Source organism: Euprymna scolopes, chromosome 29 (genome assembly GCF_053919585.1).
Source record: "Euprymna scolopes isolate OS-2025 chromosome 29, ASM5391958v1, whole genome shotgun sequence".
NCBI lineage: Eukaryota > Metazoa > Mollusca > Cephalopoda > Sepiida > Sepiolidae > Euprymna > Euprymna scolopes.
The window spans coordinates 28,778,227-28,794,785 of record NC_136510.1 but is presented as its reverse complement, the minus strand read 5'-3'; the positions used below and the strand labels follow the sequence as shown (position 1 = coordinate 28,794,785).

Here is a 16,559-nt window from a genome sequence, read left to right as displayed (position 1 = left end):
AAATAAAGACCAGCATTAAGAAAAAAAAAATGAATTCGAAGTGTTTATACAGTTCTTTAAATAGTTTTAAGTCATCTTAATTTTATGTTTATCATGAGTTACTCCTCTTTGTTTTTCATATGAGTTACCTCCCTTTGAATTGTCTGTTTTGGTTTAACTTCGCGTGTTTAATACAAATAACAGTAATAACAATCTTTAGTAATAGTAGTAGTAGTAATCTTTCTCAGTGCTTATTTAGGATAGACCTATTTTCAAAACAAAAATACAGAAGAATTTTTATGATGTACGTACCCGTCACAGAACAAAAATATCATATTTCGACAGTTACGTAAATTGATCAATGATCAATTACTTTTTTTAACTAAGAAAATCAAATTTTATGACGAAAAGAGATTTTGTTTTAAATCGCCATGCTATATAAATAAGGAGCAGACAACTCAATTCGAACTATCAAGATCAAAATTAGCATTATAATTTCCTATTAAAATCACAAAAAATCGTAAAAAATGATTCCCTCTTTACTCCCCCCTCTCTCTCTCTGCTCTTTCTATACACACACACACACACACACACACACACACACACACGGTGGAACAATAAAATTGCCGCCCTAGAAAAGACGACATGTTTCCATTTCCGTTTGATGAAAAACAGTTTTCTTCCTTTGTTGCAGACTACTAGTTGGCCAGTTGTGTAGAAATCCCAAGAGCAATAGGAACCTTCTATCATGTCTGAAAGTAACACAATGTTCAACTACGAGATCAGAGATGTGCTGCTGTACAACTCATGCTCTCTACCAATCCAAGTTATGACAACAGGACCATTGCCAGCACTTTCAAAATCCAAATCCGGATGGTTAAATGCTTGTGGGCACAGCTCAACGAAGTTTTCTGCCAATGGTTATGGTTTTTGGGGTGGTTTCAAGTGAGGGCCACATTATGCCACCTCACATCTCTGAAGTCGGCTTGAAAGTCAACACTAAAGTGTACCTGGATGTGTTGAAGAGTATGATGATTCTCTGGTGCAATCAAGTGGCCGCTGGCTGACCCTGGGTGTGGCAGCAGGACTCTTCACTGGCCCACAAGTCCAAAGTGACCCAGGCTTAGCTTCAGAAAGAGTGCTACAACTTTATACCCTTCTCTCAGTGCTCCCCCTCCTCCCTCGACCTGAACTCGCTGGATTACTTCATTCGGTCATATATCGAGAACACCACCAACAACAAAGCTAACCTGATCGCCGCCATCTGCCAAGTATTTACCGGGCTCCCGCCAGCGCTTGTGGAAAAGGTATCTTCCCAGTTCTGAACCTGTATCGAGGTGGTGCTTGAGGCTGAAAGCGGCTACATTGAATACATGTCAGCTCTACTGCATAATAAAGTTACCTGAATTCATATTTTCAATAAAAGTTTAAAAATAAAGTTGTAGTATTGTTTTCTTTAGGGTGACAAATTCATCGTTCCACCCTGTATATGTATACGATGAAAATAATGGAAATAGTATTCCGACAAAATAAACAGATAAAAATGGAACAAACCAAGTTATATGTTCGTCAAGGTTTTGTCTTTATTGCGAGGCTTCCTCTGGATGAATGAAATTAAGAAAACAAAACACTATTACAAATATATATATATATATATATATATATATATATATATATATAAGCTACTTAATCGATTTTAGGTGATTTTTGGAATCTAACATTTTCATTCCGTGACGGGCAACGTACATCATAAATATTTTTCTGAAATTTATTTATTTTTATTTTGTAAATAGATTTAATTCTAAATAAACACGCCTTTCTTTGTACAGACATACATACATTGTTTTAATTAATAGTCTTCGATGAGGCATGATATGTACACACACACACACACACACACACATACACACACACACAAAGACATCGTCTCTTTTATCTAACTGAAAGAGAGGGAAGTGATTCTACGTCTTTCTCATTTGACAAAGTGAAGAGAACAGTTCAACTACTTTATCTTCGGCGTTGTCAATCATTTCATGAACCTGCGACTTCTTTATTATGCAACCGTGTCACGCCATCTTAGATTTGGCAAAACATAATAAACTGATGATGATATAACTAATTCAGTTGTATTTCACAAGCTTTAAACTTGGTAAACGTAACTGTTGGCGATATAAAAGATTTTGGCTATAGTCAAGATTGTCTGCTCCTTTTGACTTCCGGTTTCTGCTGGATAATCAGACATGGCCAAGCTAACAAGTAAGCCATTCTTAACATGAGGAAAGGGGACCTTTCACGTTAAGATAATCATTAATCAAAAAGGATCATATCTTACTTGTCACCGTCGCAGAAACCGGAAGTTAGATAGAGCAGATAATCTTGCCAATAGATTTTAAAGGAATTGTATAAGAGCTAATCTAAGTGTAGCTTTTAAGGTTAATTCTTACAATATTATTTGTGACAATGAAAATTATAGTCACATGAAAGGGAAACAAAACATCCTGGTTCAACTATAAATATTGCCTAGCCGATCTTTTTAATACCCCCCCCACTACCTCCAAAAAAAAAAAAAAAAAAAAAAAATTAAAAAATGAGTAAAGGATCTGATAGGATTTGAACTCAGCTGGCCAATTTCAAGAGAAGAGGAAAGAAAGTAAGAGATAATATTTTCTAAAATTTTTGGTGAGATTTTTTTGTTATTTTTTTTTTATGTCATCTATAGGTTGGCTATTGGATGTTGATATTTTCCTCTCATTTTTAAAAAGAGGTGTGGTCTCCTACCCGCTTTCTCTCCTAAATGAGGAGATGTTTTCATTCTAACGCTTTATCTTGCATATAAAGTGAAGCCAACCAAAGTGATCGTATGTAAGCTCTAAACAGCATCTCTTATATGAGATAAATATTTAATTCTGTTTTTCCACTTATTCATGACAAACATTGGTCCATGTTCTTAAAAGCATATTTTTTTTTATCAATTTCATTAAAATACTATTTCCGTTCAGAATGAGTCATTTTCGTTTCCAAGTTTTTTCTTTTGTATTTTGTAAGGGTCGGAGTAGTGGTGTTTTGTTTTTTTGTGTCACATTTTTTTTCTCTTTTTTTTTCCCATTTAGATGATCCTACTCCTCTGGAAAAGGATCGGTTTGGCATATCGTGCAGTTCTTAGCGTGGGGTTCCTGTATGAACAGAACTTAAACAGCACTTGAAGGTGGAAGACACCTATAATAATAACAATAATAATAATAATATTATAAAAAACATAAAAAAGGTTCACCATCAGCAAAATAGAAAATTAGTCACAATCAGTGTACAAGAAAAAAAAAAAATAGAATACAGAAATTTATAAGTCACTGTTTTGCTGATTGTTTTAGGCCCAATGTCTAGTTCAACACTCAGAAGCAAATATATATTTTTTATTTTATTTTGGGATTGACCATTTTTGGTTACTCTCTCTCTCACCTGCTTCAGTCACAAATGTCTGTTTGGATCATATATATATATATATGTGTGTGTGTGTGTGTGTGTGTGTGGTTTTTAATGTGGATTGCTCTCATGGAGAAAAGAAAACTTGATCCCAAATGTTTTTTTTTTTTTTTGGAAATTATTTTAATAGTTTCATTTTTCAATGTCTTTGCTCATTCATATAAAAGGGAAGAGAGGCGTATGAACGACGGAGTTATCTCCCTTTGATAGAGATTGTTTTATTTTCGGGCCCTAAGAAATATTTTATATTGAGTAAGTCTTTAAGTTTTTAATTGGATACAGGATTAGAAGTCATTTTCTTCTATTCTTTTCTAGCTTTGATAAGTTCGCGTTCTTGATGAAGCATTTCATTTTGGTCTCATATTTTTGATAATTCATTTTCTTAATACAAGTGCGACTTATCAACATTCGTGTGCATTCTGGTCAGCTTTGGGTGACCTTGCTTATAGAGTTATTCAGTTAAATTGATTATGTTCAGGCCACCTTTCTTTTTGTCACAAACTTTTTACTGTGTAATAACTTGTTAAAAAAAACAAAAGTCGGTAAAACCGCAGTTTAGTGGCCTGAACATAATACAATGAAAACTTTGTGTACAGGCAATAAATATTGTTTTATTTTATTGTTTTTCTTAAATATTAGTAAATGAAGAACCATTTCGAGTTAAAATCTATTTAGTATTACACTTGTAATCTTAATAAGAATATGTTTGAAATTTTGAAATAATTGCGAACTTCTGTTTTCTTTTTTTTTCTTTGGAAATTTTTTTTTTGAAATTTTTTTTTGAAATTTTTTGAGTTGAATCTGTAATCTTGCATCCCTATTGTTGCATTTATATTATTTCTTATATTAAAGTTAAATTAATGTGAGAAATAATTTTAAATTTAATCCAAGTAAGGCTACTTGAATAATAGATGTGTAATATCAATATATTTAGTCGTTATTAAATTATTATTACAATATTATATCAATTATTAAATCAATATTAGTACTTATTATATCATTAGATTGATACAATTAGTAATTTGGAGTTTCTAGCACAAATTAATTATTCCATCTAATCAAAATAATGTTTGTAGATTAAAAAAACATTTTGCAGAAGACTTAACATTGAAAATATTTTTTTAATTATAAATTATGGATGGGGGAAGTAGCTTTTTATTTAAAATTCTGGCCAATTGAGGAGTTTTTCATAGATTCTGAAAAATTTTCTGTGTAATACCAATGATGGCAATTGGTTTCATGAGTCATATGAGCCAGTTGAATCTCGCCACAGGTAATTAAAAAAAAAAATGATGAAGAAATTATGCAAGCTAAAATTAGCTAAAATCTGCGAAAAATTAGCTACACTGCTAAAATCCATAAAAAAGCAGCTAAAATTTGCTTAAAAAAACAAAACAAACTTACTGCTAATAAAAAATCAGCTAAAATTTGCTAAAAAATAAAGTTAAAAATCTGTAAAAGAATAAGCTATTAGCTGAAATCTGGTAAAATAAGCTAAATTCTGCTAAAATCTGTAAAATCTAAGCTAAAATTAGCTAAAATCTGCTAAAACCTGTACATATGATGCTAATTTTGTGTCATGCAAACTTGTTAATTCATATTAAATCAATATTTAAACTTGCCGCGGAAACAAACAAATATATATTTTTAAATATTTATTTACGATTGCTGTACTGGCTGATAGTCATCATATTTTCTTGAATGTACACATATCTAAAGTGATAACACAGAAACCTTAGAAAACGACCTCTAGCCTGTAGTGGAATGAGGCTACAAATGGATGATAACATTTAATACTACTAAGACTAAGCTTCTTTCCTTTAACAATTAAATAGAAACCTTCTCAACCATCGATAGCCATTACTAAACAACATTCTTCCTGAGAGTTCGTTTTTCAAACTCCTCGTCTTAACATTCACAGGCAACATGAATTGGAATAAATACATTCAAGACATTGCGATGGCTGCTGCAAAGAAGGTGAGTTCCTTCTACTGTAATAAAAAATTACTCATACCTAAGAGTATCCTGTATCTCTACAAAGTTATTATTCGGCCATGCATAGAGTATTGTTGCCACTAGGGTCTCCCTTTTAGACAGATTCTAAAAAGAGTATCCAATCTAATAGGTCCTGCGCTATCAGTCAGGACCCGACCTCTCTCTTCCATTGTTGAAATCTTGCATTCTTGTGTTTGTTTTTACAAGTGTTTTTGCTCTGATCAACTCATTGCACTTATACCCTCTTGATGTGCATACATCGGACAAATCCGTCTAGCAGCAATATCCCATCTCTTCACTGATGTGGTCCCTAGATGCTGAAAAGCCTTCTACTCTAATAGCTTATTTACTTGGACTCTGGAATTCTTTCCCTGTTTTTTTTTGTTTCCCTGACTGTATTGACATGTAGAAGTTTAAATGTAATGTGAATAAACATCTCACTCAACTCCTTACACTGACCCCTGTAGACATTGTCCCAAATAGTAACCCCTTACGTCCAAGTGGCAATATGTCTTGTTTGAAGTGAATAACAGTAAAAAATATATATATATATATATATATATATATTTGGTGCTTCTTCGTTATAAGAACGAAAGGCAAAAATCGAAATATTGAATTTCAAGTAAAACCAATGGTATCTATTTAATGGTCATGTCGAAATTAGTGACATATCCAGAAAATACAAAAAAAAAAAAAAAACGATAAAATAGAAAATTAATTATTAATAAAAATAGTTTAAAAAAAAAAAATTCAAGTTTTTACATAAACAACATGAAGCCAGGGGAAGTAACTGATATCCGTCTTGTTACAATTAATGGTGGATATCATAATCATTGATTCGTCAAGGTACATGTTTTATGTAATAATGCATGAATAATTAATTGTGGCATGTCAATTAAGTAAATAATATTGCTTTTTAGTTGAAATTAATATAAAAAGTAAGTAAATATCATTGTTTTTTTTATGATGATTCTTTTTTTCAATTTTCAGCTTCCACTCTTATAACGAAGAAGCACCAAAGAATTAAAAGAGAAACTGCCAGGTATGCTCATTCGATTTCGACTGAACTCAATTTGACTAAAACTTTTGATTGGCAGTTTTTCTTCCACTTCTAAGAGAAGATGGCAGCTTGTGGATGTCTCATTTGGGGCTCGGCCCAAGGGTTCATACCAGTCAGCATTTTGTTTTGGTATTATTCTGTTAATCTAGGTGTTGACTTAGACTATAAAACTATTCTTTGTGGGGATGGGGTATGACCCAGCTGGATATTAGGAGATGCACCATTCTATGCATTATCTCCTCCTTTGGGAGCAGGTTGATTTATTGAGGAGGTGGTAGATGGTGGAATTACAAAACGTTCTGTTGTTCTGCTATCGTCTTTTAGGATTCAGTGATTTGGCTATTTAAAGTGGGTCAGTAAGGGCAACATAGGTGGCTGTTGGAGGTAGGAAAAGGTGATGTAGGAGGAGGTAGCGACTGTAGGGGGAAGGAGGAGGAGGTGGCTGTAGAAAGTATGAAGAAGTGGTTGTAGGAGGAGGTAGTGACTGTAAGGCGAAGAAGGAGGAGGTGGTTGTAGGAGGAGGTAGAGGCTGTAGTAGGAGGTAGTGGTTGTAGGAGGTGTCTCTGTCAGGGGAATGCTGATTGGAACGTTCTTGACTATTTTTGTATTCGACCAATCCCTCTGCCCCCTCACTCAGAACTGCTTGCCTCAATTTGCTACAGTTGAAAGTAATTAAATAAAGTTCCATTTGGAGAATCTTTAATAATAATAATAATAATAATAACTGGAAACTTGGGAAGGTCTATTTTCACCCAAATTCCAGTGATGACCAATGATCATTGACAGCAAGAAGTCAATGGCAAATGGCTGTTGCAAAGATGCAAATTCATTTGCAAAGATTATCGAAAGAGGCGTAGAATAATGGAAATCTGGGAAGACTTAATGTCACCCAGATTCTAGGTAACACCAGTGATTGTTATTAGTGAGTAATATCTGATGATAATCTGTGTGATAATTCCTAGTGAATAATAATAATAATAATAATAATAACAACAAACAAATAACTAAAAGCTTAAACATTATCGTTCTCAGTTTTCAGGACAGGAAATTAGACTTGCATTTAGTTATTTTTAGCAGATTTTAGCTGGTTTTAAACAGATTTTAGCTGGTTTTAAACAGATTTTAGCTGGTTTTAAACAGATTTTAGCTTATTCCAGCAGATTTTAGGTAATTTTAAAATAGATTTTAAGTTATTTTGGCTCGTATTAAGACAATAAAACAACAGCTGATTTGATTATCACTACTACACAAGTGAAGTACATCTACTCAAAAGGCTCACTCGTGATTGGGACAAAATAATTAAAAAATTATCCCATTCTAGAAGGATTTTCCCTTTACTGACCGAGAACAGAACAGTTTAAATGTATTAAAACAAATCTTAGCCAAAAGGCTAGAAAAAAAATGAGTTCGTCTTTGTTATTGCAGCAAAATTCGAAAAATAAAATATTGAATTTCAAGTGAAACCAATCGTATCTACTGAATTGTCATGTCGCCGTAATGAAAATATCCAAAAATTACGAAAAATGATTAGGTAGAAAATTAATTATTTAAGAAAATATTAAAAAAAAAAAAATCATTTCAAGTGCGTATATAAATTAATAGCATCAAACCAAGGGGAAGTAACTCTTTTGTTATAATAATGGATGTGACACAATCATCTGTTTGTACAAAATACATGTTTTATGTAATAATGCAGAAATATTAAACTAATTGTGACATGACAATTCGATAGATAACATTGCTTATTGTTGAAATGGATAAAAACAGAAAATAGTTATCATTTTTTTTTTTTTTTTTTTTAAATGAAAACTCAATTTTTTGGCTGACGGATTTCGTTACAATAACGAAAGAAGAACCAAAGAATGTTAAGTCGTTCTGAATAAAAGTGGAACAATTAAAAAATAATTTTCTTGTTTCTTTTATATTCATTTAAATCTTATTTTTTGGCTGGCGTTTTTTTTTTTTTTAACCGAGACAAGAATTTTTTTTAAAGCTACTTAAGAACTTCGACTTATAGATGATTAATTTCTTAAGGATAAACGTAATAAAAGTTTTGTATTAGAAAAATAGTTTTCTAGTATATGTTACAGTTGCTTCCCTTGGATTTTAACGTGAGTGTGTTCAATGAAATTATGCAATGAGTTATGTCCCTTGAATAAATATCCCACCAACTCCGCACAAGCGGCCAATAGTAATTATAATAAGTCCAATATAAATCTCGTTGGTCTTACGAGCAGGAATGACTCACGACAATAAACTTTTACAGACGAGTAAATTCCAAAGGCTTTGACTTGTCTGATCGGCGCGTACTGCCGTTTCTTTGGTCCCAGTCACTTCCATAGCTCTTGTACGAGACGTTCGGATCATAGATACCATTGTTGTCATTGGCCGGCTTGGATAGTTTTTTAAGGTTGGTGCTGTCTCGGATGTCGACTGTCATGGTTTTCTGACTCCAGCGGTTGCCTAGGTGACCATTGCCACCACCTCCACCGCCACCGCCGCCTCCTCCGTACATCCCGTTGGATGAGCTGTCGACAGACTTCCTCGGCCCCTTCTTCTTCTTGAGCGTGCCCATCTTTATCAACTGGATCCATGCCATCTTGGCCTCCGGGTTGAGTAGGCAGCGGAACACGAAGATAAAGAAGCCCTGAAGAGAATTCAGGATGCAGAAGAAATAGTTGAAGATGAGTTTCATTTCGTTGATGGCCAGCGGCCCGAAGAGCCAAGTGACCCCGAGCAAGACCATCACCGTGAAGCAGCCACGCACTTGGATGCTGGTCACATTCTGGGTGCATTGATGCCGGTTCTTGAATTTCGGTTTCAGGATCACTTTGGTTACCATTCCGAAGACGACTGTGTTCACGAAGAGTATGATGCAGGCAGGAGTTAAAAGAGCCACATAAAAAGCTGTTTTATTTCCATAGGAGAGAAAACAACTGGAAAGAAAGAAAACAAAAATGCACCATTAGTAGGCTTCACAACAGGAAAACCATTACCACCACCACAATAATAATAATAATAATAATAATAATAATATAAGAACACCACAAGTTGTTCGCAAAGAGCAATCTTTGATGATAGCTTGTGTGATTACTCCTAGTGAGTTAATAATAATAATAATAATAATAATAATAATAACTAGCGGGACCTGTGGAAATTTCACAGCGGCATTTTTCATATGTAATATATTGTTGCCAGGCATTCTGTGGGCGTTCTGTTCAGCATGAAGGAAGGCACAATCATATTATTCTAGCCCTTTTATTAAAATTGTATCGCCCCCTTACTAAAATAACAACTTTGATATATTTCTTGGGCTGATTATTTCATTACAAACACACAGGTCAATTAACTCACATTTCATCATTTCTCATAATTATTGAATATGTTACTATGTTCGACAATAATTTATCATAATTTTAACCCACATTATCGCCTCTTCCCTTACTATAATAAAAAAATTTGATATATTGTATGGGCTTATTATTTCATAAAAAATACACAACTATCAATTAACTCACATTTCATCATTTTTCATAATTCTTGGATATGTTACTAATTTCGACAATAATTTTTCATCATTTAAACTTACCATATCACACTCTTTACTAAAATAATAACTTTGATATATTGTCTAGGCAGATTATTTCATTACAAACGCACTAATCAATTAACTCACATTTCATAATTTTTCATAATTCTTGGATATGTTACTACTTTCGACAATCATTTTTTATAAGTTAAATACACCTTATAGCTTCCACCCTTATTAAAATAATACATTTGATATATTGTCTGGGCTAATTTTTTCATTACAACACACCAATCAATTAACTCATATTTCATCATTTTTCATAATTCTTGGATATGTTACTAATTTTGACAATCATTTTTTATCATTTTAACTGACATCATCGCCCTCTTACTAAAATAATAACTTTGATATATAATCTGGTCTGATTATTTCATTGCAAACACACTAATGCATTAAATCACATATTATCATTTTTCATAATTCTTGTATATGTAACTAATTTCAACAATAATTTTTCATAATTTAAACCATCCTTATCGCCCTCTCTTACTAACATAATAACTTTGATATATTGGCTGGACTGATTATTTCATTATAAACACACCAATCAATTAACTCAGATTTCATCATTTTTCATAATTCTTGGATATGTTACTAATTTCGACAATCATTTTTATAATTAAAAACATACATTATGCCCCCCCTCCTACTAATATAAGAACTTTGATATATTGTATGGGATTATTATTTCATTACAAACATACCAATCAAGTAACTCATATTTCATCATTTTTCATAATTCTTGGATATGTTACTAATTTCGACAATAATTTTCATAACTTTAATCCACTATGTCGCTCCCCCTTACTTAAATAATAACTTTGATATATTGCCTGGGCTGATTATTTCATTACAAACACATCAATCAATTCCGGGTATTCTCATAGTATATATGTTCCACCTATCTTATACAATCCCGGGTGACACCGCATATTCTGCTAGTATATATCTTTCATCTATCTCATTCGATCCCGGGCGACACTGGGTATTCTGCTACTATATGTTTTTCACCTATCTTATTCAATACTGGGCGATGCTTTCTGCTAGTATATATCTGCACTTATCTCATTCAAACCCGGGACTGACTTCATATCCGCCACCTCGCTATTAAAAATATACATGAAATAAAGTAATGTTTAAATCGTAAACTGTTTCAGCCATTGCTGGGACTTACTTTATATCCCCAACCCACTGCTAAAAATATACATGAAATAATGTAATGTCTTAATAGTAAACTGTTTCAGCCCTTTCCGGGACTGACTTCATATCCCTCACTTTACAGTTATAAATGTACATTAAATAAAATAATATTTAATGCGTAAATGGTTTCAGCCATTTTCGGGACTGATTTCATATCCCCCACACTACTGTTAAAAATATACATTGAATAAAGTAATGTTTAAATCGTAAGCGGATTAAGTCATTTCCGGGACTGAATTCATATCCCCCACTCCACTGTTTAAAATATACTTGAAATAAAGTAATGTTTAAATCATAAACTGTTTCAGCAACTTTTCGAAATTAATACATATAAACATTAACACGGTTAGGAAATAGGCAACCATTGCTTCAACATGAATTTCTGAGTGTAGTATCAGTTTCAGCATTCCAGTGACTTAAATCCATCCTTTTTTGGTCTTGGTTAATGGGGGAGAAATCCTTCATTACTGATACAATTTTTATTTTTGTTACTGACCAGAGTGCCCCTTTTGGGGAGCTGGTTTCTCCCCAAATTTTTAACCGACCTCATGTCCAATTCTGCCCTTATGGGGAGGCAAGTAAACAAAAAAAAAAATAATCAGAAGGGACATTTTTCAGTGCATCTTATAATTAATCAGACGGGACATTTCCAGGGCATTTTGTAATTGAACAGAAATTACTTTTGCCAGTTACTTTTGTAATATTAAAACTTTGTTACATTAAATATAGTACCTGTTTACAATACCTCCCCACGGGACAGATTTAGACACCAGGGTCGTTTTTTAATGCAGAGAAAAGGCACAAAAAATTGTCTTAGTCATAAAGGATTTCTCCCCCATTGAGAGAGAAGAAATTGAAATGTAGCACCGGAAGACAGATATTACACTTTGATCTTGGCCAAAAGGCCAAGAAGAACAAATCATTTTTATTAGCTTTGTCTCAACAGCGACACCAATTTTTTTCTTTGCTTTTTAACCCGGATGTAAGCGTGACACATAAAAGAACACACGATGATGATGACGATGACGATGACGACGGCAACAACAACAACAACAACAACAACAACAACATATCATTCATATGGTGTCCTGCCTAGTACAGGCATTAACGGCTATAACTGTTCATCTATCTCTCTCCCTCGAGGCATTCATGAATTCATTGTTGCTCATCATTTTTGATGTTGCCCAGGTGTTCAGACTGTCAACGTATATTTCTTGCTGTCGCCCTCTGCTTCTTCTACTCGCGATCTTTCCTGTACAATAATCTGTTCTATTCCGTTTCTTTTTCTGTAGATATGGCCCCTGCACCTCATTTGTCTTTTTTTGTACTGTTCTTATTAGAGACCAATAATAATAATAATAATAATAATAATAATAATAATAATAATAGTAATAATGATAATAACAATAATAACAACAATAATAATGATGATAATAACGATAATAACAATAATAATAACAATAATAATGCTAACAAAAATAATAACAATAATAATGATAATAATAATAATAATAATAACAACAACAATAATAATAACAATAATAATGATAATAACAACAATAATAATGATAATAATAATGATAATAACAACAATAATAATGATGATAATAATGATAACAATAATAATAATAATAATGATAATAATAATAACAACAACAACAATAATAATAATAACAATAATAATGATAACAATAATAATGATAATAACAACAATAATAATGATAATAATAATAATAATAATAATAATAATAATAATAATAATAATAATAACAACAACAATAATAATAATAATAATAATAATAATAACAATAACAATGTGTTGAAAAGTGTGGTGTTTCCCTGATGCAGGTGACTGCTGGCAGACCCTAGGTGCAGCAGCAGGATTCAGCGCTGGCTCACAAATCCAAAGAGACCCAGGCTTGGCTTCAAAAAGAGGTGGTACGACTTTGTACCCTTCTCTCACTGCCTTTCTCCTTCCGTGATCTGAACCCGTTGGACTACTTCATTTGGTCATACGTTGAGAACATCACTAACATGACCTCCCACAACACCAAGCCAGCTTGATCGTCACCTTCTGCTGAGTATTCACCAAGCTCTCACTGGCATTTATGGTAAAGGCATGCTCCCAGTTCCGAACCTGTATCGTGACGGTGATTGAGGCTGAAGGTGGCTACATTGAATAGCTACCCGAATTTATTTTTTCAATAAAAGTTTTAAAATGAAGCTGTAGTGTTGTTTGCTTTAGGGCGACAAGTGTTATCGTTCCATCCTGCATATAGCAGGAAAAAAATATATATCAAGATCTTAAATAGGAATTAGACTTTGGAAATGTAAAGAAGTCAAGATAATTCCCATTGTAAATGAAACGCTTGGAACCATAACGGAAAGCTACCATGAATGGCTTAATCAGATTTATGAGACAATTTCTTTTCCAATTTTCAAAAGGCTTGCCTGTTAGAAACAGCGAAAGTGTTACGGTACAGCTTAAATTTCTAAAGTGAAAGGAATTGACCTGATCGTCAAGGAAAAAAATCCAACTAAAGCCATCCAAAAGTTGAAACTATTGTGAAATAATAATAATAATAATAATAATAATAATAATAATAATAATAATAATAAGGAATACTGAATATCATGTCTGGAATACCGCATATAACACTTGACCGAAAGAAATTTAACTCAGCTGATTGACATATACACACTTGGTATAAAGAAACAAAACATGATTGACTGAGACAGACACGCAGCTGGCCGGAAGATATATATATATATATATATATATATATATATATATATATATATATATATACACAGGGTGGCCACAAAGTCACGCACCAATGTTAATATTTATTTTTTATTAATATAATTTTAAAAACTTTTTTAATTAACAGTGGTGCGTGACTTTGTGGCCACCCTGTATATATAAAATAATTAAATGATTTGATGCATTTGCAAAGGTATTTATAGGCGGGAATATACCTGTCGCATAATAAAGAATGAAATGGATGAAAGTCATGTTGCGTCAATCTGGAATGTTGCAGTTATAGATGCATGGGTGTCCAAAAATATTATAGCAACTAGACTGATATTAACGAGATTGAACTGAGTCTCCAGCCTTGTGATTTCGAGAAATCAACTTCTGTCAATTCCCATGCCCCCCCCCCCACACACACACACCTTTCCATCTCTATCACCTACTTATTCGCCTGAACTGAGCAATAAACATGCAAATAAACATTCTTAACAATAAAACAATCCTTATATATGTACGCAGGTGTTTATACGTGATCGTATTTAATGCACTTTCCGCTTTTTTTATGAAGAAAATAACAGTCGGGAAACGTTCACTGAATTTTCTTCAAGTTTTTTTTTTTTTGAGAAAATGGACTCTGGAGAGAGAGAATAATAATGCTATCATAGCTAGTTATTTACTTCCTTAACTTAACTTTCTAACTTACTGGAATGATTGACGCATACAGAAAGATACTCGAAGTAGCATTCCGCTTAGACTATTTCTAAATTATTGGCATGACTTCTATCGAGAGACTAATGTAAAAACCTTCATTTTCCCTCCGCTTGAAAACTTGACGTCATTCACTATCGTCTCTCTGTTTTGTCTATGGACTTTGACCTCGTCCCTCCTACCTCAACTTTAATCACTTATCTTTCATTCAATCCTGGAAACGATCCTGTTTTACAGATGTAGGTTATCACGCACCCAGTGTGACCCTTGTCAAAATTCGTACTAGCTAACTTAATCGCTATTGACGTAGGTCCTTAATATATAACACAAATATATCATTCAATTTTTATAATATGTGTTTGTCGTCATTTTTTTGGGAGCATAGCAGCATTATTTTATATAGTTATCTGCCGAGAGAAACTAATTAATTAATATATGGATTTTGTTATGTGTTAAAGCATACAATAACAAACAAACAAACAAACAAGACCGACAAAGAAACATTTAACTTTTGGAATAGTTTTTATGCACAATACAAGTTTGGTTTAAAAGTATTAAAAAGTTTGATTTCATAAGCTTGGAAGAAAAGAGAAAGGAAGGAATTGAAAGACGAGTGTTTTTTTTTAAGTACTTATTCTTTTTACCGGGGAATATCTTCTCCTCAGTTTTTTGGTGGCTTCTTAAAATCCTTAGCAGAGAAGTGTTGTCGGCTTTAACTTTGAAAGCAGATATTTTTCTTGCTTGACGCTGTGTCTATTTCTTGTTTTTCTCTTGGTCTCTTTTCTTTCTTTCCTCCATCGGTTCACAAGACCTCGGCTATTTATCTCTTCCAACTGGCTCCTACAGCATGCCGGTCGAGCATACTTTATTTTAGGTGCGCACGCTTCCCATTGGCCAGATTTATTTTTTACTATTTTTCTTTTTCTGACCAGAAAGGTGCGTGGAGCCGATGCGCAAAGAGGCTTTTGTACACTTTATATGTAACAGCCGCCAAGTCAACATCCGGTTGGGAGTTTTATTATTTTTATTCATAGATCCCCACAAATCCAAGGAAAGGTAAGAATGTAATTTACAATCTGTTTTATTTATTATTTAATTATGTATTAATGTTACGTATTTATTCTGCATATTGTGGATGTTAGATATCTTATGATTTTTTTTTCTTTTATTTAAAACACATTTGGGTTTTACAAAGAACCAAATACACAAAGTTTAAAGACTTACAATCCAATCTCAGTCTTGTAGTTCCTGATATCAGCGCCTAACGTAATTCCGACCGTAAGTGCTGGTATACCTGTAAAGGAATAAGTGAAAAACGACAGCATAAGTTATTTAGGATATATCACATATCGTAATGTATAAATAAGTTTATTTATTTGTTTGTTCTTTTATTTTATTTATTTGTTTGTTTGTTTGCTTATTATGCCCCTAGGAGCATCTATGATTTTAATCAACAATGCCATTACAACGTGTAAACATACGTCGTTCGACTAAGTAAAAAAAAAAAAAAAAAAAAAATGAATTCCATTACAAATCAAGTTAGATGTTCAAGCTATAAGCACAGAAAGTTGCGTCATAGAAATCGACAGCAGCGAAGCAAGCTTGATTTTACCTCTTGGATGTTCGGCGTCAAGGTGAACAAACGTCTGTTTTGAGGCTCCAACTACACTGTAGAAAGTAAACAAAATCACACACACACACACACACACACACACACACACATATATCGTAAGGTTTTTGTTCTTATTTTTTAACGATGACTGTATTACTACTATAATTTAACTTCCATG

The 16,559-nt window shown here is 32.9% G+C and overlaps 1 protein-coding gene across 2 annotated transcripts in view; it reads right to left on the bottom strand.

Moving 5' to 3' along the window:
• Nucleotides 1-8,418: 8,418 nt before the first annotated feature.
• Nucleotides 8,419-16,559, bottom strand: part of LOC145252560 (adhesion G-protein coupled receptor G6-like) — a 283,790-nt gene continuing 275,649 nt past the window's right edge. For both annotated transcript variants that reach the window (XM_080112126.1, XM_080112127.1), the window contains exons 15-16: nucleotides 15,994-16,063; nucleotides 8,419-9,450 (exon numbers count right to left, since the gene is read on the bottom strand). In XM_080112126.1, the coding sequence (XP_079968252.1) occupies nucleotides 8,775-9,450; nucleotides 15,994-16,063 (746 nt within the window). In that variant the 3' untranslated portion in view covers nucleotides 8,419-8,774. The remainder of the gene's footprint in view (nucleotides 9,451-15,993; nucleotides 16,064-16,559) is intronic.